This window comes from Morone saxatilis, unplaced genomic scaffold (genome assembly GCF_004916995.1).
Source record: "Morone saxatilis isolate NCDOM2014 unplaced genomic scaffold, NCSU_SB_2.0 Contig14, whole genome shotgun sequence".
NCBI classification, from domain to species: domain Eukaryota; kingdom Metazoa; phylum Chordata; class Actinopteri; family Moronidae; genus Morone; species Morone saxatilis.
Genome location: NW_023339696.1, coordinates 15,856,669 through 15,883,221, shown reverse-complemented (window position 1 = coordinate 15,883,221; position 26,553 = coordinate 15,856,669). Strand labels below are relative to the sequence as shown.

Here is a 26,553-nt window from a genome sequence, read left to right as displayed (position 1 = left end):
GGGGGGGGGGGGGGGATTGTTAGCATTGTTTGTTATGCTTTTCAAATTAAAGGCCACGTTTCCCGTGAAGCCCTTTGCCTTTCCTGTTGCAAATTACAGTAATCATTATTCCCATTATTAATTAGTCTATTGATTATTTGTACTTTAAAATACTCAGAGCCTAAGCTGACATCTTCAGTTTGCTTGTTTTGTTTGACCAACAGTCCAAAACCCAACAGTATTCAGTTGACATTGACATAAACAGAGAAAACCAACAAACATCACATTTGAGAAGGAACCAGACAATGTTTTTACCTGATAAATTACATAATTAATTATCTGATTGCTGATTATTAATATCTGTGGCTCAACTAATTGATTAATAGACCTTTTGACATGAAATAGTTAGGTACACACAGGTGCTGCCAAATGGTTTGGGAGGGTTACCTTAAAAATGTCATCCGACATTTACCGATGATACTAATTAAGGTTCAATTTCATTTAGTGTAGCAGAGGCTTTCCAGGGAGCCAACATGCACAATAGCAGCATTCTGACTCTGTTTGACCTGAATAGAACAGAACCTTAATTTGTATTTCTATTTCATCATCCCGTGAAAAAGGTTTATTGGTTCAGCAGCAGTGGTGACTCATATTATGTCTCTTGCTTTACTTTACGGTTATTGTATTACAAATATTCCTGATTTGTTGAATCTATAATGTAATTCATACCCTCAACTTAAATCCTTTTTCACTTTAAAGGTCCAATGTAATAGTATAGTATAGTATAGTATAGTGGACCCAAATATAGTAATTGTTGTGTTTTTGTTACTTTAGAATGAGCCTTCTATATCTGCAGATGCTGCAGCTAGCCTTCCATGGAGTCTCTACAGTGGCCCGGAAGGGACAAACCTTGAAAAATTGAATTCTCTTACTTTATCACATAGTGTCACAGTAAGGTACATTTAATTAATCACAAATGTATTTTCGTTAGTCATTAGAGCAACTAGACCTTATAGAGATACAGAATCTGTAGTCTGATTTAATATCTTATGAGAGAATCATGCATCACCTCTGTCTGAAAAATATATCCCCCACAGAGTAAGCTCTAAGCCACCATTAGTTGTTGGGCATCATCATCAGCTCAGTCAATATGGACAGAGTCAGCTGCCCTCTGCAGCAACCACCCTCAGCCCACACTGGCTGTGTTTACACATTAGAGGATTCAATAGATTTTTCAGCCTGCCAGCCAGACGTTTCCTGCTCCACCTGGAAAAGAGCAGGAACATCTGAGCTGGGAGGTTAATGAATTTCTGTTTTCCTCTTCAGTTCCTGTGTAACAAGTGAAAAAAGCAGCAGCAGCTTATAGTTACACTTTAGACCAGGAATCCCCAGCAGGAATTAAATCAGAGTTCAGCCTGAATGAGCAGCAGCACACACACACACGCACCCACACACCCACACACTCCAACAGTCTTTCAATCGAAAGTCTCTGTTGCTGCTACCCACACATTTACGCTTACTGTGATTTTATGCCAGAGAAATAACCAATGTGTAAAGGATTCCATATAAAACAAAAGAATTTGCCATTGTTGCTTCTGATCTAGGAGCTGCACTTGTGATCTTGTAATATGTAACATAAGATAAGGCAGAGTTATTCATGCATGTCATGTATATTTGTTGAGGTTGTGCATATATATAAGAGTTAATGTTAAGTCAACAATCCAATGGGATCAAGGTCCAAATGTAGACATTCGGGTAGAAAATTCTGAAACAGGATCTGGGTTGACCACACACTACGTATTTTATTCAAAAGATATTTACCAGACTGCTTTTATACATTTTTTAAACATTGGTTATACATTATGTGATTTTTTTCATTATATTAATCTGACTATTTCACACACAGTAATGTCTGAGTGTTTGCTGTTGTCCAAGCCACTGAGCCTCCATATGTGGCAAGTAGGTTCAAAGCATGCTTTATTTTCTTTTTATGTACAACATAAGTGTCTTAAGCCCCATTTCAGTGAGGTTTCAAAAATGAGAGAGGCTGCTTTTTCTGATTCTGGAGAGCCAGGTGAAGTGTCCTTAAAATGCGAATAGGGAGGACATGGATCTGCGGCTTTACCCAGAATCCCTGCCTTGGGCAAAACACGCTGCAATACCTCAAAGGAGTTAGCTAATAAAGCAGCGTGTTGAATATGGTGTTCAAAGGCAAACAAACCGAGTAACAAGGAGGCGATAACTTCAACAATAGCACGTGAGAAGCAGTGTGGTGTCAGATTTTTGAAAGAGGTTGGTAAGCATAAAAACATCAGGCTAACACTAACCCTTTTTTTCATAATACCACGTAATGCCAGATGGGATTTGTGCCTTTATCGCCTACCTGCTCAGCAACATCAATAGCACAGCACAAGACACAGTCATGTTCCTCACTATTGTCATGGTTTAACCATGTGATGCCTGCAGGACCAGATCCTATTAAAATCTTACAAAACCTTTCTGTGGATATCGCAGCCAGTTTGCACATTTCCATGAGGTGTTTTTATTCAAGAAATCACAGCTGCAAGGGCTGTAGTGTGAAAAATATCATCCAACACAGAAGCCGCAGTGTTAGCCACGACTACCTGTTAGCATGGAAGGAGGACATTTTAATGGGTTGAGAGAAATGTATTATGGGTTTTAAAATGACCCAGTAATTTAATGAAAGCCTAAGATGAGGAACACAAAAAAACTGTTACACTGATTCTTAAGTGAACCCAGAAGCAAACACGGACTCAGAGGGAACAGTTTAGTAAATTATTTAATAAAAAAATATTTGGATGATTGAAGAGGGTAGTGGGGAGTTGAAGAAGGCTGGAAAGTATAGGGAATGGCTGCGGTCTGATCTCAAGTGGTGTGTGAGTGATGGCCGAGCAGCACTAGGAAGAAAAAAACAAGTTAGGTGGAGTCACACTCCACCTAACTGACGGAACAATCTGGAGATGAATGGCAGGAGAGCTGGGGGTTTCTCAAACTGACCACTGATGAATTTATTGTGACCAGGTGTGGGGATTAGCCAGGTGCCCGGGAGAGATAGCCGTGCCCACAACACACCCACGCACACACACACATACACACACAAACAAACAAACAAACAAACGGGAGGAGGAGGCAGAGAGGCAGGAACAGGGAAAACACAGCAACACAACTGGAACCACGACATGGTTTCTTGTGGCTTTAAAGGATTTGGAGCAATTTTGGCGGCCATCTCTCTTTCTCCCTCAGCACAGACTGAACAATAGCACTTACTGGCAAATCCCTTTATAGTTTTAATATTTACTATGTGAACACAAATTTTATTTCAGTTTATATTTTAGATTGAAGACTTTACTTTGCTTTTGTGAGGAAAATGGCAAAAGCATTTACGTTTCACTTTACTGTATCTTTCCCACCAAATCCTACAATCCCAACCTCTCAAAATAGTATAGTAGTTACTAAAATAGTAGTAGTTACTAAATAGATTAACAAGTAACAATAAGATAAATTGGCTTAGGGAGTATCTTAAAGTATATGTCTTTTTATTGTTTTTCTTTCAGTCTATAATTATCATACTGCACCGGCTGAGCATGTTCACTAATTCTTAAGTTCATGTGCTTTTGCTGACATGTGAATATGTTATTTTTTCTCTTTGTAGGTATCTGGCCATTCGTTACCCACTGCGCTCTAGAGAGTTACGAACCCCGTGTAACGCAGTGGTTGCCATGGTGATCATCTGGGGTCTTTCGCTGGTCTTTGCTGGTCCTTATCTCAGCTACTACGACCTGATTGATTACGCCAACAGTACCATGTGCATCCCCGGCTGGGAGGAGCAGAACCGGAAGGTGTTGGACACGTGCACCTTTCTGTTCGGCTACGTCATCCCCGTGCTGATTGTGAGCCTCTCGTACACTCGAACCATCAAGTACCTGTGGACGGCCGTCGACCCTTTGGACGGCATGTCGGAATCCAAGAGGGCCAAACGCAAAGTCACCAAAATGATCATCATCGTCACTGTGCTTTTCTGCATATGCTGGCTGCCGTACCATGTGGTGATCTTGTGCTACCTGTACGGAGACTTCCCTTTCAATCAGACCACGTATGCCTTCAGGCTTCTCTCTCACTGCATGGCCTATGCCAACTCTTGTGTCAACCCCATCGTGTACGCTCTGGTGTCCAAGCACTTTCGCAAAGGCTTCAAGAAAGTGTTCAGCTGCATCCTCAGTAAAAATGGGAGAAATAAGGTCCATGTGGTTCATGTAGCCAACACTGTGCCCGGGTTTGAAGCAGGCTCCACCGAGGTGTCACAGATGAACGAGGAGAACATACGACAGAATGAATGTGAAATGATTAACAGGCCGATCGCAGAGCCAAGAGAAGCCACAGTGACGCTGAATTTGCCCTTTCAGCGGCAGACTTGACAAGTGATTCAGCTCTGCTGAGTACAGATTGCCTTACGTTAAAGACATTGTAGCTAATATTTATAAGGAGCGTAAACCTCTCATCACTTTTGGCGGCAAACAGAAGAGGAGATAAAAGGATTCATGCACAAACATATTTACACAGATAGAGTATTAAGGTGTATTCAGTCAGTCTACAACCAAAAATGTGTTTGTATTTTTGTCACACACTACATTCTATTATTTTCCACTAAGAATACACAATCAATCTGAAAGGTTTGTATTTACTAAAAGTAAAACATTCTTAGTATTTTCTGCTTTTGCCAATTGCCTTAACCATGGCTTGCACTTTGGTATGTATTTAAGTTCCTTTCAGTATTTGGGAATCTACATTATTCCAGCACTTGTAAGAGCAGCACAGAATGTGTCTCATTACGTTACCACGTTTCATCTTTTGAAATGGTCCAAAACAGGGTTTGATGCAAGTCTACAATCACTATCCTGCTCATCTAGTCCACCCTGTGCAAGTCTCTGACAAGCCGGTCATCAGTATTTCCAACACCATGTTCAGGTTCTATGTTCTACTTTGTATCATCTTTTTCTCACATAAGCTCAACTGCAGCTCTGATCTGATTCAACCATTTGGACTAGTTTGTAAAGTGCTGGTCTATTATAGGTTGTAGTTTTCTAACTGAAGCAGGACATTATTTGATCTGTTTCTTTTGTATCTTGCATGCAGATGCTGTTCTGTCTTGTCAAGATATTGGTTATTACTGGTATATTTGACTTATATATGTTCTAAACATAAAAGAATGTGTGCAAACATGACAAACAGTTATATTTTAATTTCATACGAGCATTTAAAATCAAAACATGTGGGTGTAAGATGCCAGAAGGTATACATTGAGTTAAAAGGGAAGTTTATCAGTATTTGATAAATATTAAAAACAAACAGTTCTTGGTAGAAGACTGAAGTGTTTTTGGACCCCAGTATACAACATTGTCTTGCTTTACTTGTATTTTACAATGATTGTATTCATGGCATGTTTCTCTTTGGTGTAAAATATTATATGTTTGAATATGTTTATCAATGAGTGCACTTATGCATCTAAGAGTTGTGTATTTTAAAAGGTGTGTATTTTGTGTATTTAAAAATTCTTAATGCTGTGAAATGATTAAAATCATGTACATGGTTTTCTTTTCTCCAAATGAAAAGCAGATCCTCAGTATTTCTCTCTCTCTGTAAGCTTGTGTCCTACCTCAGAGCTGTAAAAAGAAAACATTTCTCGCCTCTTAGTTGTGTTCTGTTCAAATTGTGTAAAATGCAATTTTCCTCTTCAGAGAATAATTTCCTAACAGAACATCCTCCTTTGCACTGACCAATTTTTGCCCAGTGTGTCTTGTGTGATTTTCCCCTCTACATCTACAGTATATACTCAAGTGTCTCTCTCTTTGTTCCGTTTCATCATGTTGAGTTTTCAAATGTAACAGCCTGTAGATTTTAAGATGTATATATATATATATATATTTAAATAAATATTTATCAAAATGTTTTGAACACAATGTACTTAAATAAATAAAATATTTTCTGCTGCGAGATTAGTAGATCTTTCATTCAATTGAAAATGTGCATAAATGTGAAGTGGGTCAATAGAAATTAAACAAATAATACCTATCCATCCATCTACCCATTCATCCATCCATCCATCCATCAAATCTATATGCATGTTTATGGCTTGGACTCTGAGAATAGGGGAAATATGTTTAATGTTTAAAAATATTTTATTTATAAATAATTTTCCCTTCACCTGCTAGCGAGGTAGAGGCAGAAATCTGCCCAATAGTGGACAAATAAAACCAAAACAATGTCCATGGCTAAAAGTCAGATGTATTTATTTCAGTGAACCAACCCTTTAAGTATATATCCATGCATTGATGGTTATCTGCTGCTTACCAACAGTATATCATTTCACTGGAAGAGATACCTTGCTCCAAGCAAGGATTTACTATGCTAAAGCAATCTCTAGAGCTGCTGCTTCATTTCCCTTTTTTCAGTTCACCATTCTCCCAACAACCATTGGTGATGTTTTGCTTGGGGAATGATCACACTGCCCACACATAGAAGATACTACAAAATAGGTGGTGTATCTAGTGTGATTTTAGCAGGAACTTTATTACTGACACTCCCAGAAATATTTGCCGTGCTGAGCTTGAGGCTTGCAGGGAGTGACGAGGTCAGAGCATAGATTCCAAATATCAACTCTGTAAGGAAAAGTCAGAAAACCAGTCTATTTCTGCTCCAGGAAGACAGTAAATATCAGTAAATCTCAATTTGCTTCTTATCTGCTGCCTTAGGCTGTTTACTTCTACTGCAGGAGTAAGAGATGTTATTAACGAGCACAGCACAACAGTGCAGATCCCCCAGAGATCACTGCTTCTCTGGGGGGTGAGGGCAGAGCCACAGGCAGTACAGGCCATGCTGTACTCAAAAGAAGACATTAATGAATAAATTAAGCTATTGTTGTCATAAAAAAAGCAACCTCTAATGGCCTTACATAAAATGTTCAAACTTTTCGACTAAGTTCTTGTTTTATATTGAATTTCTGTCCGCACAGGAGGGCTGGAAAATGATCGATAAAATGATCAATAACCTGTGATGTTGTGCAGACAAATGGACAATAACCATGGTACATACACAAGGTTTGGTTTCAGACATGTACTGAATGACCTGAGAGATCTGACAGGTTTATAAGTGATAAGCACATCAGAGTTGTTGGTTGTAACAATAAAGACATCTATTATAAGATAGCTGCCTTACAGTCCGTAATGGCGCCCAGAGAAAGAGACACCGCACTAATCCATTCATCCACTACAAATAAGAAGCTGCACCTCAAACAAGTGTTATTCATTAGTGAGATAAGGGGTGTTTTGGGGACAGCGTGAGTTCATGTCTTTCACACATTGCCATCAATGTGTCCACAGGTCTGTGGAATCTGGAGTGTACCACTGGAATAATTATAAAGTTTTAGTAGTTAATGAAGTCTGATGATTAGTCATAGGGTTTTTTCAATTGCTTAAGCACATTTTCTGTATCACTGTTGCAGTTCTCAAAACATTAAGAGCAATCACCATGTCATTTTATGAGCAGCCTCTTATGCTGCTACTGAGAAAAAACTGTAATATGTGAAATAAAGTGATTTAATATCTGTGAAAACATTTACAAAGCATCTGTGAAAACATTTAAAAAGCATCCTAAGCAGCCAAGCATTAACTGTTCAGACTTGACTTTGATTAGTTTTTACTTCATTTTTTTATCCCTATTATTTTATTAATTATTTCTACATTTTTGTCTCTATTGTATGCCTTTCATTTGTCTTTTATAGTAAAACACTTCTGTAAAAGTGCTATATCATTACATTTTACCTCTATTTACTCCAGAAAAACCTATACTAGTTATCTCAGATTGAAATATTTTTATGCTCAGCTAGTAACATAGTGTTAAAGAGAAGAGGTCTTGGTGAGTAACCATCTTGCATACAAAGCACATAATAAGAAAAGAAAAACTAAACAATAAAATAGTGGTACCAACAAAACATCTCTGACAGTAAACAGAAATCCTATCTTGGGATTTTATGATACAGCAGGTGTATTTTTCTTGTGATCATGAAATTACTTTTTATTTTACGTATTCGATTGGAATTATTCTGTGATTATGGCCACTCCGGCCTTCCGTACTTCAGACAGCGGATGACATAAAGAGACGCATTGACCCGCACCAACATCATCTCCATTATCAGAGAAGTTAGATGTACTACCACTGAGGGAACAAAGCTTTCACCGAAACACACATCTTACACAGATAGCTGAACGTGTATGTACAAAGTGGGTTTTAGAGTGGATGTTCTTTTTCTCAATGTTAATGCCTGTTCGATTGGAAGAGATTGTAGGAAATGTTTTACTTACGTCACTGACAACCTTTATAGGGTCTGGTGTCGGCGCTATGATTGCTCTGAAAAGCATGCAATTACTCTTAGATGTTGTCATATTCATATTGCTTTAATTAAGGTTTGCCTATAATCAGTCTATAAAAGCATTTGTTTGACAAGTAGGAGTTTTGTACATGCTGCTTTAAGGTCAGACAATGATGCCATACAAACACAAGCAATCAGTGGCTCAAAGGGAGAGATAGAACATTTAAACTGTGGCTAGAACTCTTCAGGTTTTAATTTTAAAAACAATTCTACCTCCAAGATAGGATTCTACCTCAAAGGGAAATGAGATTTCTATGTTTAGTTACATTCTGCTGATTATTCTACCCAACGTGTTAATGACATCTGCATTTAGCGTGAACCTAGCAGCACAAAGACAAGGAAAATCTAATAACCTATAACTCACTAGGATAATAGGAATAACCTTGGAGGGCGCAATTCAGGGAATGATCACATTTCTCCAAGATGCAATTGGAGCTATAGATGGACATGACTGGTTTAAAGGACAGCAGCCAGTACTGGATGTAGAATTGGGGGAAGCGGGATCTCTTCTACGAGGTTGAACTGCCATGTTTCTATAGTAGCTCAGAACGGACAAACCAAACACTGGCTCCAGACAGGGCCTTCTCTTACGGTAGGGTGAACGCGAGGGCATTATAATCAGCAACTACACCGCTCAATGCCACTAAATCCTACACTCTGGACCTTTTAAAGGTTCATTTTCGTTTGCTAAGAGATGATTTTTTATCAGAAGTTAATCAAATAGTCATATTATAAAATAATTTCAGATCTGGGTGTAATACTGATGACTATAGTATCAGTATTTTTGAACACAATTATGGTTATGATATAATATCTGACGAAATAATTGACCATGAGAGTTAAGTACCTACTATTAAGTACTTAGTGAGAATCAGTATCTGACATTTTCTGTTTGCTTTTTTTGATGACACAACACACATTTCATTAGAGCAGTCATAAAGAAACCAACCACTTTAGGTGTGTGTTTACTGTAGGCAATTTGACAAGCTAAAATCACTATCATCATCATAATTATGTGTAGCTTTAACAGGTGATTTAATGGCGAGCTCATCTTGACATTTTGCGCAGTGTACTGTGTATGGAATATGCAGAGTGCTCTGGGTGACACTTTCTATATTTTCTACAACATTCAAAAAACTCATAATATGAATATCTGATCTTACATCTATGTGTAGCTGTGGACCTGACTTGTTTGTCATATTGTATAAAACTAGTATATCCACTGCAAACCAAAAGGGACACCTTTCCTTATATCCAGCCTGCTGCTTCACAACGAATGGTGTTTACAGGTAGGCCAGTGTGTTACTGAGAGACCTCATCAACAAGAATAAGAAACAACAGGTAGCAGGATGAAGTCATACAGTGTCATTGAGAGGCTGTACAGCTGTTTACTACACACTGTAAAGACATGAGCACATAAAGATTTCTAATTTAGCTTAAAAATATCTATTTAAACATCTAATTAAGAGTTATTTCTTTGATTTAACTCCAAAAGGGGGTTTTAATGCATTGACTAAAAAGCATGTTCATATCACCCACAGGTCATTTTTATTTTCTAATCTGTGCCGGCTGATTAATCATTAGTCCAATATGAGCCTGTGGGTTGAAAGCTCAACTAACACATTGTGTCGGCAGCAGCAGTGTAGCCTTAATTGCTCCAAAAATCCTTTTCATTTAAACAGCTCTCCCGCGTGGCATTGATTAGCTCGTATGAGTCAAGGTAAAAGCAGCATTCCTTGTATTCTGTGCAGGGAGTTGCATAATCATTATTTATTCTAAATCAATACGTTAACAGCCAGACAAAGAGAGAGCAGCATTTGTGGTGCTCCATTCCTCTAATGCGTTCAGATATAAAGTAAGTGCAGGTTATTCAGGAGATTTTAGTGAAACTCAGTTATCTTGATTTCAAGAGGAAAACCTATTCATTGCTGTTTTTCCATTCAGCATAGACACCGATCCACAATTCATTCTCCGCATATCATATGATACGCTTGTCCAAACAGTTTTGGTGGAAGAATCTGTGAGATAAACACAATATATGGGACCTTACCAGTAAAGTAAGAGTGCCCTCTTCAGACTGTGACGCAACACTGCAGTTCTGTTTAACTATAAAGTAAAACTGACCTTGCACACATGAAGCATTATGTGACTTTAACATGTCAGGGCACCTTTTAAATTATTATCTACACAAACAACTGTTTTACTAGATACAAAGACACAAAAGTTATCTGACACATGTTCAATGCTCTTGGGTGTGCCGGCAATGTGCAACACCACTAAAGGTCCTTTAACTTATGTTTGTGTGCAAAGGATGATGAAGGTTGGGTCAAATATACTCAGAACACAAGAGCTGGTTTATTGCATGTATTTATTGTCCAGGTACCTTTAAATGGTAACCATGCTAGTTGGTGAACAGAAACAGGTCCAGGGTACTAAATGTGCTGGGCTGCTGGTTTATGACAATTTCAGTTGTACATATTTACATAGACAAGATGGAATAGTGACAAACATTTAAAAAAAAAAATAAAAAATACAAAGCATGTCCCTGGTATTTATGTCCCCACATCTGTCTGAAAGTCACACTGCAGACATCATTAGCATAGTAATAAAGGCACTTACTATATACATTTCATTGAGCTTAAATAAGGGAAGTTTAATTTGAGGGCTTTCACAGTAAGAATCATAACAGATTTGATACTCTATATTTCAAAAGAAATAAACAATGCAAATCAAGATAACACATATCGTATTTAACTTGATCATGAACTCAACATGTATAATTTAACATACAAAGGATCACCGGAGGCAAACACACTAAATAAAGTTAATCTGATTTAAGTTAGGAGACTAAAAAAAGGCAGCACAAAAACAAAACACAACAGCATCTCCAAACGGAGATATTCCTTACACTGAGTTTTTATGCAACGACACATACGATACAGCACTCAGGTTTCAAGGTCCACTCGTCTTTCTGCCTATTATTCCATAACAAAAGAAAGGCTTTTATTATAGCACATTCCTCACTGTGGACCCCAGCACAATGATGAGGTAAAGAAAACAAGGTGGCCTTAAATTTTAGTGTCACAGCTTGTCCAGCTGACTGCCTTGATTTTTAGTTTCAGTTTGTGCTATTCCAGTGCAAAAGTGTCATTAACGTTGCCAAACAGAGGGAAAAATCAAACGGTTGAGACATTCTTTCACTGTAGCAATAATATCACGATCTAAACGCCCTGCAAGCTTCATGAAGTGTTACATCTAAATGTCTGATGTACCAGAAAACTGCCATCGTATACGCTAAAATAATCATTCTGATATATAACACGGATACCAAGAAATAAGTGCTGCCACAAGATGAAGAGGAATATCAATGTGAAAGGGTAGTTCAAGAGCATGTCTACAGTACCTACCATCTACTTTTTCTCTTTGGTGTAAAGTGATCTATCCAAAGTAGATCATTTGCACTAAACAATTCGTTCCTGCTAGGCACGAGATGTAGCTGTGATAAGCTAGAGAAGGCTACAGATTAGATATCGGCTCTTAGCGCAGCCCCTTCTTAACTGATCGATCAACTAAGCAGTGATTCAAAGTTAAAGATGGTCTTGGGGATCACAGAAATGGACATTTATGGACACCGAACACGCCTCTACACTAACTTAAAAAGATACAGCACTTACAGTATGTTTAAATATGCCTTTATGTGATCTTCACTGCACAATGCTGTTGATAGTATTCTGATGTCATTCACTGGCCTTCTCATTCAAATGCTGTGATATGACCTCAGATGAACAGGTTCATGGGCCTCTCTGCACTGCGGGCATGAACTCGAGTGTGCAGATCTACAGGTAGAGAAGCTGCTCTGTTGTTTCTTTAACAACACTAACCTCTAATGCTGAAGGCAGAGCTTGAGTTTAGAAAATGAACAGTGTAATTCAGTGTTAAAATGGAAATAATTGAAATATAATTGGAAAACTGGCCTCCCAAGAGTAATTGTTATCCAAATATAATTGGCAGGGACTATTTAAAAATTAAAAAAAGGTCAAATTACTCATCCACAATCAAGATTAATCATCAACATAACAAAACCTTTATAGAAGTGCCATTGACCTCAACCCAAATTAAATTTCAGCCTGATTAATAAAATTAAGAGACATTTATTCAAACAGGCTTTTAACAGACTGTTCTTATATGTAGCCTCTAATCATTTCAGACATTTCTCTAATGTTACTTATTTACTGAGTTAAACGCCTAATATCGTTTTTGGATTAGGGCAACAAAATTATAAATCAACTATGCACTAGGTATTCACCTCACAGATTTCCGCCAAAACATATCTTTTTTGTTATACCGTACAGGTATTATCTGCACGTCTACTGTGTTTCATTCAGGCAAGTGTTTGATAACTGGGTTGTTAAACACAACGCAACTCGCGAGTACCGCAAAGACCTGTACATTAACCATGAGGCATCAGCTCCATTAATATGGACTTACGAACTAACATGGACCAGCAAAATAAAATAACCTGTACAATATGCAGTACTACAACCCCAAAAAATAGCTCTGCAACAAATAATAACTTAGTATGTTCAATTTATGTTGAGACTGTGTCAGAGAGGAACCGCAAAATACCTTTTATAGTAACTTTTCAAGGCTGAATTGTGGTGTACTGGATTGCATTAGTATTTCTTATATGTTGTATTTTGAATCCATTACAACAACACAGTTTTAGTCTAAAAAGTTATCATAAATGATCACAATCTTCTTAAAGAGTACTATTGTAAGACACTGGGCTGTTGTACTGGATTGCAGTAGACTGTACAGGGATTTCCATCTTTCTGGTCACTAATATATGGTGCTCTTTCGTGTTGCAGTCTATGTTGGGACATAGTCAGTGGTATATTATACAATGAAAGTGCAGCCTGACTGAATGCCACAAAATAAAGTACTGGTGAGTATAGTATTAAAAGCACTAAGACAAGCACAAACATTTGAGTCCACAGGGCTCTTACAATGAATGAGGAACAACCAAAAGCCCTATTAAGTATTTTGATCGTCTTCAACAGGGGCAACACTCCTGCTTCAATAGGAGCGAAAGTGAGCATCTTAAATATTTAAATAGATATAAAATTTTGTTATCTTTTAACACAAACTGTACACATCTGGTACCAATACATATAAAAATTACAAGTGTGGTTACTTTAGAAAGGACACCCTCTGATACATCATATCAAAAATATGTAGCTTTAGTAGCACTTTTGTTCTTCATTTATCTAGTAAAGTTTACAAAGCTACATTACACTCCAAAGTGAATGAGGTTTTTCTTCTAGTTCTTCCAACGTCACTGCAGTGGTGCTATCGAGCCTCAAAAGTCACAAGTCATCTGCTGTGACCACTGCTTTGCTCTTCAACTCTTAAATCCACTTCTACTGTATTCGCTTTCTTCTCTCTCCTTCGGTCTCAAGCCTGAAACACTTCCCCTTCGCCATCCAATCGCTCTTTCGGGCCTATTACGTGCTGGCTTTTCGGCTCCTTCCTCTTCAACATGCACACTTCAATCAATTTTTTCGACTTTCCCGATAATCTTCTCCTCAAAAATGGGCAAGATAGCGTCATCTTCACGTACCTCTTCAAACACCACCCCACAGTCAAACTCGTCGCTTACCTTCTTGAAATAATACCTAAAAAAGGGAGGGAACAAAGTTAACTTCTGCAGGTTAAAAACTGTGACCTTTACCCACATTGTGCCCAGCAGGCAACACCTTGATTTAATAATCACTTAGCACCCTCATCAGGCAAATGGGTATTTAATTCTTAATCAGAAATAACAGACACAGCTGGAACTACAGACCCACCAACACTCCTGTGTGATTTTCAAAGGTATTTGAAGGTTTTAAGTAAAGCCAAATCTATAATAGCTTTCAAACATTCTATGTAACTGGTTTGGATGAACTATAAACCCTCCCTGACAACTACACTCCAAATGATGCTATATTTGGGTGTCTCAAAGCAAGTCGTGTTGTAGATAATGCAATCTTAATGCAATCCTTCTTGCTGATAATTAAAGCATAAATTCTGAGCTTAGCTGTGTTACATCTCTTGAACGACATGTGGAAAGCAAATAACAGCATAAATCTCACCTGTAATTTCCTTTTTTTGTTAGCAGTTCTTTGAACTGGCCCAGTGTGACGACCCTCCCTTTGACAGACGTCCTGTACGGTATCAGTTCCTCACAGAAGTAATACGCCACAGTAGTGTTTTCACATGGCTGCTTTTTAGTGGCTTTATGTCTGCAGATGGAAAAGACAAAAAACTATTTAGAAAACTTGAAGCTTTTCCATTATGAACATGCTCATATGGACTAGAGTCTGCTAAGGCTAAGGGGGATGACAGTTACAAACATGCTCATATTCATAAGCAACTGAATAACTGGGGAAACAAGGACCATAACGTAAAAATCTCAAAATAAACAATACTTTACAATAAAAAATAAAATAAAAAAAGATGAAAGAATAAAATAGAAGAACCTAGGATGAGTTGAGGGCTGATGTCATTCTATACTTTGCATTTTAAAAGGTAGAACTCTCTAATCAATATGTGCAATTACAGGGAGCGAGTGAAGAGAGAAACAATATGGGCCAACATCCTCTTGTTTTCTGGTTCACATGCTGACTGCCTACTAAGTTTCGAGCAAGATGGAAATGTCACTTTCATATTAGACCAGACCAGTGATCATAAAGCTTTTCTTTCTATAATCAGTTCAGGATGAAACGACGCTGAGGTTATCTAAGGATAGCTTATGTAGATAGAAAAACACAACATGGCAAACAAGGAAAATGACGAGCACTGTCTCAACAATATGTATAGGCGCAAAGTACACAAATGAACTGAAATGGAGCTAGAAACAAAACAGATACTCTAGTAGATAGATTTTGCTGTTTTCTATTTATACCAGATACAGAAATGACAGCGAGGAACCTCAGCAAATTCTGATAAACCCATAAACGTCTGCAGTATTTTGGGTCAACTTAACCTTTAAGATGCTTTCAGCTGGCCATAGCTCTGCTGATGAACATTAATTATCAGTCAGCTCACCAGCAGTTTATGTAACTGAGTATATTCTAGTATTCATAACTTCCACTGAGTGGGAGAGGCCCTGAGATGATGATCTTACCAGCAGCCTTTGGGTGCGCCATACGTCACATGTCGAAAGATGTCAAATGTGTTTAGCCAGCCATACCTCTTTTCTACCAACTTCTACAAGCACATAACTGCATCTGTTTTTGTCCCTGGAAAGTGATGGTCACTACAAGTCTTAGATATAAATGTATTTTTCTCAACTTAAACAGCAGTGTAGTAGTTAACACAATCTCTTCAGGCCAATATTCAGAGTTTTAAGAGCAATATTCAGTGCAGATTCTCTAATTTGGCATGGGCCAGTTTTACATCAGCCCAAAAAGCAGCAGAACATTTTCATGACAGGATATTATGATAGAAAAAGCTCATGGAGACAAATAAGGTACTTTTAAAACCTTCCCTTAGCGCCCAATTGCTGCAATTTACGTCAAAAATAGCACTCCTTATCCGAATCATAACTCTAAAATAATCTGCACATGCATATGCATAACACACATATTTTTAGATTCAGTAATTTTACCAAATTCCAATCTTTGAGCTAACCTTCAGACATTTCCAAGCTTGGACATTAGAGGTAATGTAACCTTCAATCGGTTGTGATCCAAGTACACACCACGTCCTGAACCCCAGTCCTCACAGGTCTGACCGGAGGCTTCACCCTCTGGCTGTAACACGTAATCTGCCTTTCATCTGCCTCTAACACTGTTCCCCTATTCCCCTCCATCTGTTAAGTACCCTTCTGAGAGGACAGTCAAACATCAAACAGAAACATGTTTCTGACAAAACATCAAAAAGCCAACCCTCTCTCTAATACTTCTGCCTGCACTGGAACACAGAAAACATACACTTCTACTTCCTCTTTGAAGCTTTTTCTGGAAATCCTCATTACTTATGGCACGATGGAGAAAGAATACATTCCATACCATGGACACTGAAAATAGTCTTTTCTCACTGGTTGCCAAGTGTCCGTTAACCCCGAAAAAGTAGTCCGAAAATAACGGACTACTTAACATTAAGCCATTCTTTGCCTCCATCTTGTCTATTATTTTCTTTTTTTAGAGATTTTATTGTTGTTTGCTGTTGTTTACTAAATACCCTCCACAGGCTTAACATGCAGTGTAACAGCTACTATCTAATGAGGAGTATGGGGATGCTGATTGAGTCTTTCCCCCACATGAATGAAAACCAGACAAGATACCACATTAAAACAAATTGGGGGACAGAGTGTGGGACGCCACATAAGGACATTACAAATACAGCACACAGGAGAGAATTAGGCAAGGAAATTGCTCATGACTGACGTCTAAATGTTTCTTTTAGTAGCAATACAAAAACACACAGTACTGGGTAACTAAGCTGTCAGTAATGAGAATGGGAAGTGAAGTGGGTTTGCCGTGACCTATGGGGATATTTGGAGATAGCGGGAAGAGTTACTGGTAGGACACAGCAGACATACTCGGGCTCGGAGAGCTCGCTGTCAGAAACGGCAGGCACCACGTTGAGTGGAGGGAACAGTGCAGGCCTGACTGCGGTGCGACCCCTCTGGATCACCTCCATCACATACCTGAGGGACCGAACAACCCCAGTAGTTAGACACAGACTGGCCCTAAGGAGCACACAGGCTACAGAACAAAAGGGTAACTGTTTCATTTTGACTAAAGAAAAAGCATAAATCCGGCTTCCCCTGTGGATCAAGTTACATAGATTCTGTTGAAAAATGGCACTGATTAACTGGACACCGTAGAAATGGGACATTACCACTTACCTTTGCTTGGGTTGTAAAGTTCCAGACTTAATCTTCTCCTCCTCAAGCCGCCGGCGCACCTCCTCCAGCTGAATAAGGGGGCTGGGTGCTGGGTTGGGGGGCATAGTGGGATCCTGGATGAAAGGGTGAGATGGCTGCACATTGTTCCGCAGTTGGGTGCTGACGCACGGGTGCACTGACCCCGATCGCTCCGCCGAGCTGAGACGGGATCCCTCATGGCCCATGGCCCTCTTAGACCCAGTGGTACTCCTAAAATGTTAAATCATGACAGAGCAAGAGTATTCAAAAGTTTACATTAGGTTTAGTTTGCTTTCTCTAACAGTACTAGATCATTCTCTCATGCAGCTGTGTAGTAAAGTAAAGTAGGAGTTTGAGCTTGCAAGATAATTCAAAAATTAATCTTGTCAGGCTTCAAGCTATGTGCTTGTACCCCAACCACTTTTGATAACAACTGACAGCTATGGCATGAGTAATGGGGGTGGTTTAATGCTAGGTGTGTCTGACAAAGTGTGTGAGAAATGACTGCTCAAAAATAAGAACCAGATCAAGAACAAAACACAACAACAACACAGATGGGGCTGGAGTGCATTTCTGTGCACAGGATATTCTTTAACTGTAAAGATAAAAAAAAAAATTATGCTTGCACACATCACTGACCCATATGGGCTCCTCTTATGTTGAACCATTTCTTTCTGTCCTTCCATCAGCCACAAAAGGATCTTCTGGTTTTTCTCTATCTCCTCCGCAGGCCCTGGCATGTCATAAGGCCGCACTTCGTCACCTTTCTTGAATGCTCTCTTACATTGGGTGCCACCTTTGCTACTGTATAATGGAAGAAAACAACTGGTGAGTAGAAAAGCAAAAAGTATTTTGGTTGAAATATTGAGAAAAAGTAAACTACTGCTTGAGTGTGGTGCGTACCTATACCCTGTATGCTCCACAGGGTGGGATCCCATGCCATCTGCATAGCTGCGAGACTTTGATCCATAATGACTCGTCTCCATGTTCCAGGGAAAGTTGCCATGCACACGCATGGCTGCCTCAGCCTCCACCTGCTCTTTTGGCTTCCCAACGTTTGTGTGGTGGACGTGGTGCACGTGTTTGTGGTGGTACAGGTGGCTGCTCTCTCCCTTGACACCATGCCTGGATGGATGTCTACCCTGGCTCAAGGACACCAGAGCTCCAAGTCCCATCCCTTTGCCCCCTGGGAAACAGTCTGGTGAGCGTGACTTGGGAGAGTGACGGCCTGTACCTGGTGACTGGCAGCCGGGAGTCTTCATGACCCGCTGGACGTGGTCGTCCAGGATACTCTCAGGGTTCTCCTCATGAGCGTCTCTCATTAAAGGACCGCTGTAGGTGATGTCAGCATAGCGGGGGTTGTAATTCTGTGGATAAGCACCAGGGGGGACCCTGTGACTGGGTAATGCTGTGGTTGTGGACATGACTTCATCACCTTCCTCTTCCTTTAGAACAAAGATACACACACAAAACAAAACATAATTTAGAGAAAGAATCTGGAATAAATATCTGGAATATAAATTGAGGTTATAGGGATAAGTTGTGAATATCTGAGGCATATTACATCAAACACTCGTAAATCATATAAACCATATAAAATATATCTATGTGCATTTTATTCTTTTAACAGCTTATTTCTAAACACATCTGACACAACAGAGGATTTTTTCCATAAGGCTGCATAATGTTTACTTATTTCAACCTGCAGATGGCAGATTTTCACCATATGCTACATGTGTCTTCTCATTCTTACTGCAGAGGTGGAGACACACCAAGGATCACGGAGTATCATATTAGGGGGGTACTCTGCATGCACACAGCACATTTGTGTTGTTTCATGTAATGTGCAGCCGACAGAGTTTCAGCTCCGAGATAAAATAACGCTCTGACAGAATGTGCTCCAGGGGGAATTGATGGGGTGTGGTACTGCAGGCATTCATAATAGGTTTTGATAAGCAAGCAGGGAGCGAGTGTAAGATATACAGTGATAAAATAAGTGGATAAAAGAAATGCAGTCATCTAAAACTTGATGATGGTCAAGTTGTAACACCATAATTGCTACAGAAATGACAAATAAATGAAATTCTAAACCCAATATTTTCAGCTACACAGCTGACCGGTAGTTTGTTGTATGACCAAATATTTCAGTTTGAATTTTTTAAAAGAAACATCATCAGAAATAGTTTTCAATGCAGTTGGTGCAGTGAGCACCACTGACCTTTTTTCTGTTGTGCGTCTTGTATAAAGTTGGAAACACTTTGGCAGAGAGAGAAGCGAGAGGAGAGAACAAACGAATATAGTGGAAAGACAACAGTGGGTAAGAGTTTCACTTTTATCTTTTAGTCGGCAAGCCAAACCTTTCATGTCGGATACGTTAATAATTTAATAAACCTTCACTTGTCACATGCCAAACCAACAGAGTTTGCTGTTGCCCTGTGTTCACCATCCATTTGCTAAAACCGTATCAGAGGGTGAAGGGTTTTTCATCCTGCTCCTTCATAAACTTCCCTGTGCCCACTGCTTTCTTAGATTCAGCAATATTGCGAAAGATGCCGTATGCAGCCAAATATTTTTGGCAGGTTTTTAATAATTGATGTGTCTTCATATCTCTGCACCAGATCCAGAAATCTGTTAGAAAAGCCCACTGGAAGTTATTCATGGAACTACAACATCTTCATTTGAGCAACTTTTCCACACTTGAGAATAAAAGTCCTTGACAAATAACAGAAGATATTTGTGATTCTACAGGTTAGCTTCGCTGGTGGATGGGGATAACAGTCTAAAGTAGCTAATTTCTACAACATCATGCCTCTCCTTACGAGGACTAACAGCGTACATAGTTTCATGCTTATCTTTTTAAAACCCAAGTAAAAATACAATTCAGACAAGAGATGATCATCGTGTTCACATGAGTCTTTCTTTATGTGAACGGTATTCTGCTACTCTTGTTTTTGTGAAAAATACTCTGCATACCTTGGCCACAAGGTCTATTGTTCCAAACAATTCCTGAAGTGAAGCCATATTTTCATTCTTAACCAGCTGTGTGACAGAGCTGTGGCAATAAGTCCTCATAAAATCATGTTGTTTTTCCTCGCAGCAATAAAATGACGCATACATTTTTAACCAGATGGTACATTTTTGAGTCTCATTTCATGCTACAGAAAGTCTTCATGCATTATAATATATTTTTAATACCTCTGATATTATGGTTAAAAGTTCACATTTCTTTTTCTAGATGTACACAGTATATCACTTGACGAAGGCAGTCATTTCATGCTCGCCTCCAGGTTTAATAAAGCAAACCTTGAGCCGTGTGATGGCAGCTTCTCTCCTTTCAGGGCCAAACCACATAAATTGTCTGCCTTGAGACTTAATACTTGGCTTTGGGTACTGAGGGAGATTTCATTTGTGGTAGCAGCAATTATTTCATCACCGTTCAAGTGACATCAAACAGGCGGCACACTGTTCCAGGCTTACAAATGGCCGAGTGTGCAGGTGCTCCATCTGATTCATCATGTTTTTTTATTCAGCGTTCAAATGGCTGGCCTCATTAATTTCATTAAGGCCAGACGGATTTAAGTCATCTTTGTTGGTGAAAAACTTTAAGCCCACCGGCCAGACGCACATCTTGCTTTCTGGCTCAGGAATGGGCTTTGGTGGAATTACTGATACTGCTCAATATTCAGTCTGCTTTTCAATACGCTATCTATGATCCTCATTTATTTAATCATTCTTTTATTAAAGTGAATCAAAGTTATTCAAGTGAAAAACAAGTCATTTGAAATCAAGATTTGTAGCATCAATTAAAATGAGATCCTCACAGCTGAAACCTTTGTTTGTATATTTTGTCTTTTGAAAGTCTGAGAACACAAAATAAATATCAGGATTTAAATTTGAGCAATAAAAATGTTTCAATATAATACAATCTGCTCTAGAACTAAGTTTATTACTCAGACAGTGAATTGATTGGGAATCTTTTCAAACATTCTCTGATTCCAGTTTGTCAAATGTGAAGGTTTGCTGCTTTTCTGTGTTATATATATATATATATATATAGGTTTTTGTACTGTTGGTTATATAAAATAAGTAATTTGAATATGTTAGCATGGGCTCTGGGAAACTGTAATGAAAATTCGTCACTATTTTCTGACATTGTATTGATGAGATAATCGTGAAGAATAGTAAACAGAGGAAATAATTGACAGATTGAACAATAAAGGAAATAACAGTTAGCTGCAGCCCTAAACTGCATACATACTTCAATTTCCTTTTCCCCCAGGTCACAGATATTATTCAGTTGGTGTAACCACAAGCAAAGATGATGCCAGTAACATTGAGATCCTAACAGCGCCTTATATGACTTGAATGTATAACTTTACTGAGTAACAGCAGCTCAGCATCACTCAGACTCAAAACATATGTGTCCGTTTTCCTTCCCTGCATGGACTCAATTGTGTTATGTTAGAGGTCATTCAGCCTACAGACAGTGCTCTCCTGTGTGAACCTCTGCAACTGCTCCTGAAAAATTCTGCTTATTCACATGTGTTAAACCAAGTTAACAAAAACAGTGGATCTGCTTGTGCTTTAAACAGTACACACTGGTTCAGAAAATAAAGTGAACATACCAATCGTACTCTCTTCAGTCGCTCCTCTAGTTTCTCTTCAGCCTCTCTCTCCCTTAGTACGCCCTCCAGTCTGCTGATCAGCTCTGCAGCAAACCTTTCCGGCTCCACATGTATATCCTTTGGAATCCGGTTTGTGCGCTGGGGGAAGAAATGTCAAACTGTAACCACTGAATTTCAGTCACTGCTGTATTGCTGTCAACACTATGGACTGTTTTACCACCATGACCTCTTACATCCTGTCAATGTGCGTATGAAGGGACTAAAACATAAGCAGGAAACATTACAGTGGACAGTGTCAAGTATTGAACATCTAAAGGGATAATACATTTAAATTTGAATGAACCTGCAACGCGACTTTACCACCGAGTACAACTGAAGCCGATCTTTTCTGACATGTTTTTGTTCCCCCACACAATGCAGTATGTATGCTGTATGCCCATGCCTTCTGTGTGATGTTGAAATAGACACATGAAAAATACATTGCCTTGCAAGCTTGAATGACGTCAATATATCAATTTGATAAGTGTGTCTACAGCAAAAGAACACATTCTAGATATGATAGCAACCACAATGTTTTAATGCATTATGTAAAGTGCTTTGAATTGCCTTTGTGTATGAAATGTGCCATACAAATAAACATGCCTTGCCTCAATAAGGACATAAAGGACATTTATTTCCGCTACTACCTGCAATTATGACAATTCAAGGCAGTTGATAATTCAACTCCTGATTTGGAACCAGTATATATTAAAAACAGTAGGAAAACAAAGTGACAAAAAAAAACAAAGACCCATAAGCCCTGTCAATATTCTCATTGCCACTGAAGTGAAGTCATGATGAATTTGTTGAGGCAGAGAAACGTGAGAATTAATGCTTTGGGGATTTGTGCTCTACTATACAGTCAATTCATGCATCCTAATAGGATGCTACGTGTGGAGTTTTAATTTCACTCTTTACTCCAAGGCCTAATTAGGGCTGGGGTTTTCCTACCAAGAGACAGCCTAAGCTGCAGAGGGAGGCATCAGGCTGTCACAGGGGAGGATTCATGTCTGCTAGGCTTCAGCGCACACAGCTTAGGAAAGCATCAAGCTGCATTTAGACAGCCTTCTCTTTCACCATCAGCTATTCTTATACTCCATCACAGGCCCTGCGACACAGCAGAACTTAAATATGCACATCTCCAATGGTGGAGCGGAGGAAAATAAGGCAGAGACAGACAGTTGAAGAGAGACGTAGAGGCAGAAAGTGAGAGGGAAGAGAAAGAACCCATGAATAACTCACTGGAATATGAGGTAGTGGCACTCGCCCATTTGCTTTGGCACTTTCGTGCATCTCCCGGCGATGCTGTTTGCGGTATCTGTAAGGTGGAACCCCATCTCTGGAATTAACAACAAAGACATTTTCATAAAACTCATGAATAAACAACACAGACAGCTTTGAAGTTGAAAGCTTTCTGCTGCATTTTTTCCTCAAATGAACACCTTGTAAGTCTTGATTAATCAGTACAGCAGGATAGGCATTTTTAGAGGCTTATTGTGTCCCTCCTGCACCACAAGTGGTCTGCCAGATTACAGTTACATGTTAACACATCCATGAGTCTGTAATTCCATGTGGTATTGGTCATGCTGGGTTTCACACTCTCCTGTGCTGGAAGCTCTGGACCAATTAGTTGATAACAGCCCCTAATCCATTCAGCTTCAAACACATTTTTGTCCAGTTGTGCAAGCTTTGAAGTTTCTTTGGCATAATTCCCCAGTGCCATCCCTGCACCTAGAAAACATTATTTTTCAAATCTTCTTTCGCCAGCACATGCCCGGTTTGTACAGTGAACTTGAAATACAAGTCCTGCGTGCAAGTGATCCCATATTATATATATATATATATATATTTGGCCTCATGCTTGAGCCCAAACAAATTACCTGTGAGAGAAAACTTATTCTGCCAAAAAAGGAATGTGACTATAATATGACTTTGGAAACATTTCAAACCTTGTGTCACATTTGCAAAAGAGGTCAGTAAGTTAGTGGTTTAATTTTTGTACACTATCTAACATGTTTTTTAGGATTCCTAATTAGCATTAGAGATCAATTCTAACAGCTATTACTGGTTTGGCTAATGAGCAGATGGGACCTTAGCTGCTCCTCCTATAGCTGAGTTTGAGCACAGTTAAAAAGGGGCCATTCGGAAGCCAATTAAACCCTTCTCTCTCTGTCTTAGAGCAATGCTAACTTATATGACTTCCTTTTAAATAACAACTGTAATACTAATTCTGGGCTGATAAAACTGGGATAGCCTCTATGACCTGGTATAACAACTTTATGCATGAATGAGTGAATGTGTCTATGTGTGTGTGAGAAAATACTTACACACTGCTGTCGGTAAGGGAAATTGTGTCTGCGTCGCTGGACATACTCTGCTGCTCACTATCATTGGCGCTGGTGGCAGGAGCCATAGCATAACCAGTGTTGACATAGTATGGGTTGATGGGTTCCCGGCAGGGTGCATGCCTGGAAAAATTAAGAAATACAGGAAATGCTGAAAAAAAACTGATTCATCAGAATAGACCATGATGAGGTAGCTTATAAAAATGCATTTATAAACAAAGATGACGCAATGCTCTTTGGTGTAATCCTAAATTAAGAACACAGTGTTGTTTTATTAGTTAGTGTAAAAGGAAATCTGTCCAGAAGATGATCAAGATTGTGTGTTTGATATACATCAACGATTGATCGTTATCATATTTTTAAAACTCACAAATATCAATTTCAGCTGCAAAAATTCAGTATTCATCCAGCCATAGAAGCTGGGCCAGCAAACCATTTAAAATGTGCACACAACCTCATTTCCCAGTGTTTAATACTCCATTGCCTTCAATTTGTCAACCTTTCTGATTCTGCCACTTCCTGAAACTCCTCTGCGCAACCAGAGAGTATACTGCCGCATGCTGGCAACACCGGATTTGATTGTATTTCCACAGCCTTTGTGAACAACCAAACCAATCAAATTCAAAACCAGAGTATTAATGCCAGAGTGTAACTGCAGGTCTATGATGCACATTCATCTAGAGTGTTTACAGCTATAGGGGGAAGCTTCATTTGACATCCTTTCCATTTACTTTGACTTTACTGAGCACACTTCTTACAGGGCTTTGTACACATGAATTAAAGATGTTAGGCATCATCATCTCTTTTTATTCAAATTGGAATTCCCTGAAGCATTTATCCCCAGCTTTCTCCCTGTTTGGAATGCAGAAGCACCCAGAGTTCAAAATGAAACCTTTGTGACCAACTGATTTTCATTAGCATCTACATTCAACAACAGTGAATAATTACAGCACCGCGTTTGGAAAGAGTGGGGATAAATAAAGTGCAGTATACAGAAAAGGAGTTTTAAGTTGTGATTATGTGTGGCAACGTTTATGATCATGAGAAACGAGAGGAAATGACAATGGAAAGAAGCAAACATTAATCTAATCCAGTCTGTCATTTAATGAAAGACAGATGAGATGGTTTCTAGTTCTCCAACACTCCTCCAAGTACCCGAGAAAAATGGTTTAGTGCTGGTTTTTGTTCTGAATTCTGTCTCATCTTATTTTCCGTTTTATATCTTATTTTGGATATCACATTCAGAAACATAAAAAAACAATATAGTGTTTACGTTTTTTAACAACATAAAAAAATAATACAACAATAAATGACATAAAAACACAAGGTTTCCCATCATCACCTCACCTGAACACATTTTTTTCTATTCAGGCAGGAAGGCCATACAGTATTACAGTATACTACAGTATAACAACATATGTTGGGATAATATGTATCCGTTAGTTAGTTAGTTGAACTAAATTATCTGTATCCATATCCATATACGAACACTGAGGTGGATGTGGCTTATATCAGGAATTGGTAGTTGTTCGTTTAAGCCAGAAAATGAAATGGGTTGATCAAAAGTTGCTATATTTATTAGAANNTTGAGCTTCAGAGCAATGTTTTTTATCCCAAGAGTAAGAGAACTATTTTGTTTTTTCAAGTACAGATGCTGACACATTTTATTACTAGTACTTTCAATCCTAGTTGTTAGCCACATCTAGCTTATGTGTATTTTATTGAATTAATTAAATGCAATACAAATTATTGTACTGTAATAAAAACTGTAGAAATAGTTAAACATGTTTTATAGCTGCATTTTTGAAAGATACTGGCCATGGTGTTGTCAGTTGCCATCAATGTGTAATCAAAACTATATTATTTCCCTTTCTAAAACAGGACAGACTCCATTACTGATGTGGTTCAACTCCAACGACTGAACACAGAATCTTTATACAATTTATTCATCCATTTTGTTATTCCATGTTTTTCTCAACTTCTACTCCTGCATGCAGATTGTTAGGACCCTGAAAAGATCACTCAAAGGAAACACCTTTCATTAAAATTACAAACGAAGTCTTGCTTTGAAGCACACAAGTTACATGAATGGGAACAAAACTGAGCTGTTCAAATTTCAAAACTCTCACCAAAGATTAATGAATGTATAGGTCATTCTCTTTCAAGTCAGTTGATTTTTTAAAGCTGATCTGAAAGACTATTTAA

At 38.7% G+C, this 26,553-nt stretch overlaps 2 protein-coding genes across 3 annotated transcripts in view; one reads left to right on the top strand and one right to left on the bottom strand.

The window, feature by feature from the left end:
• Positions 1-4,526, top strand: part of galr2b (galanin receptor 2b) — a 5,095-nt gene extending 569 nt beyond the window's left edge. The window contains exon 2 of the mRNA XM_035655454.1: positions 3,653-4,526. Coding sequence (XP_035511347.1) covers positions 3,653-4,415 — 763 coding nt within the window. The 3' untranslated portion in view covers positions 4,416-4,526. The remainder of the gene's footprint in view (positions 1-3,652) is intronic.
• An 8,367-nt stretch (positions 4,527-12,893) lies between these two features.
• Positions 12,894-26,553, bottom strand: part of axin1 (axin 1) — a 21,162-nt gene continuing 7,502 nt past the window's right edge. The window contains exons 3-11 of one of the 2 annotated variants that reach the window (XM_035655332.1): positions 24,331-24,471; positions 23,246-23,342; positions 21,965-22,102; positions 18,243-18,784; positions 17,979-18,143; positions 17,322-17,570; positions 17,013-17,120; positions 14,560-14,709; positions 12,894-14,100 (exon numbers count right to left, since the gene is read on the bottom strand). In XM_035655332.1, coding sequence (XP_035511225.1) covers positions 13,974-14,100; positions 14,560-14,709; positions 17,013-17,120; positions 17,322-17,570; positions 17,979-18,143; positions 18,243-18,784; positions 21,965-22,102; positions 23,246-23,342; positions 24,331-24,471 — 1,717 coding nt within the window. In that variant the 3' untranslated portion in view covers positions 12,894-13,973. The remainder of the gene's footprint in view (positions 14,101-14,559; positions 14,710-17,012; positions 17,121-17,321; positions 17,571-17,978; positions 18,144-18,242; positions 18,785-21,964; positions 22,103-23,245; positions 23,343-24,330; positions 24,472-26,553) is intronic. The other variant, XM_035655333.1, reaches the window with a different exon arrangement.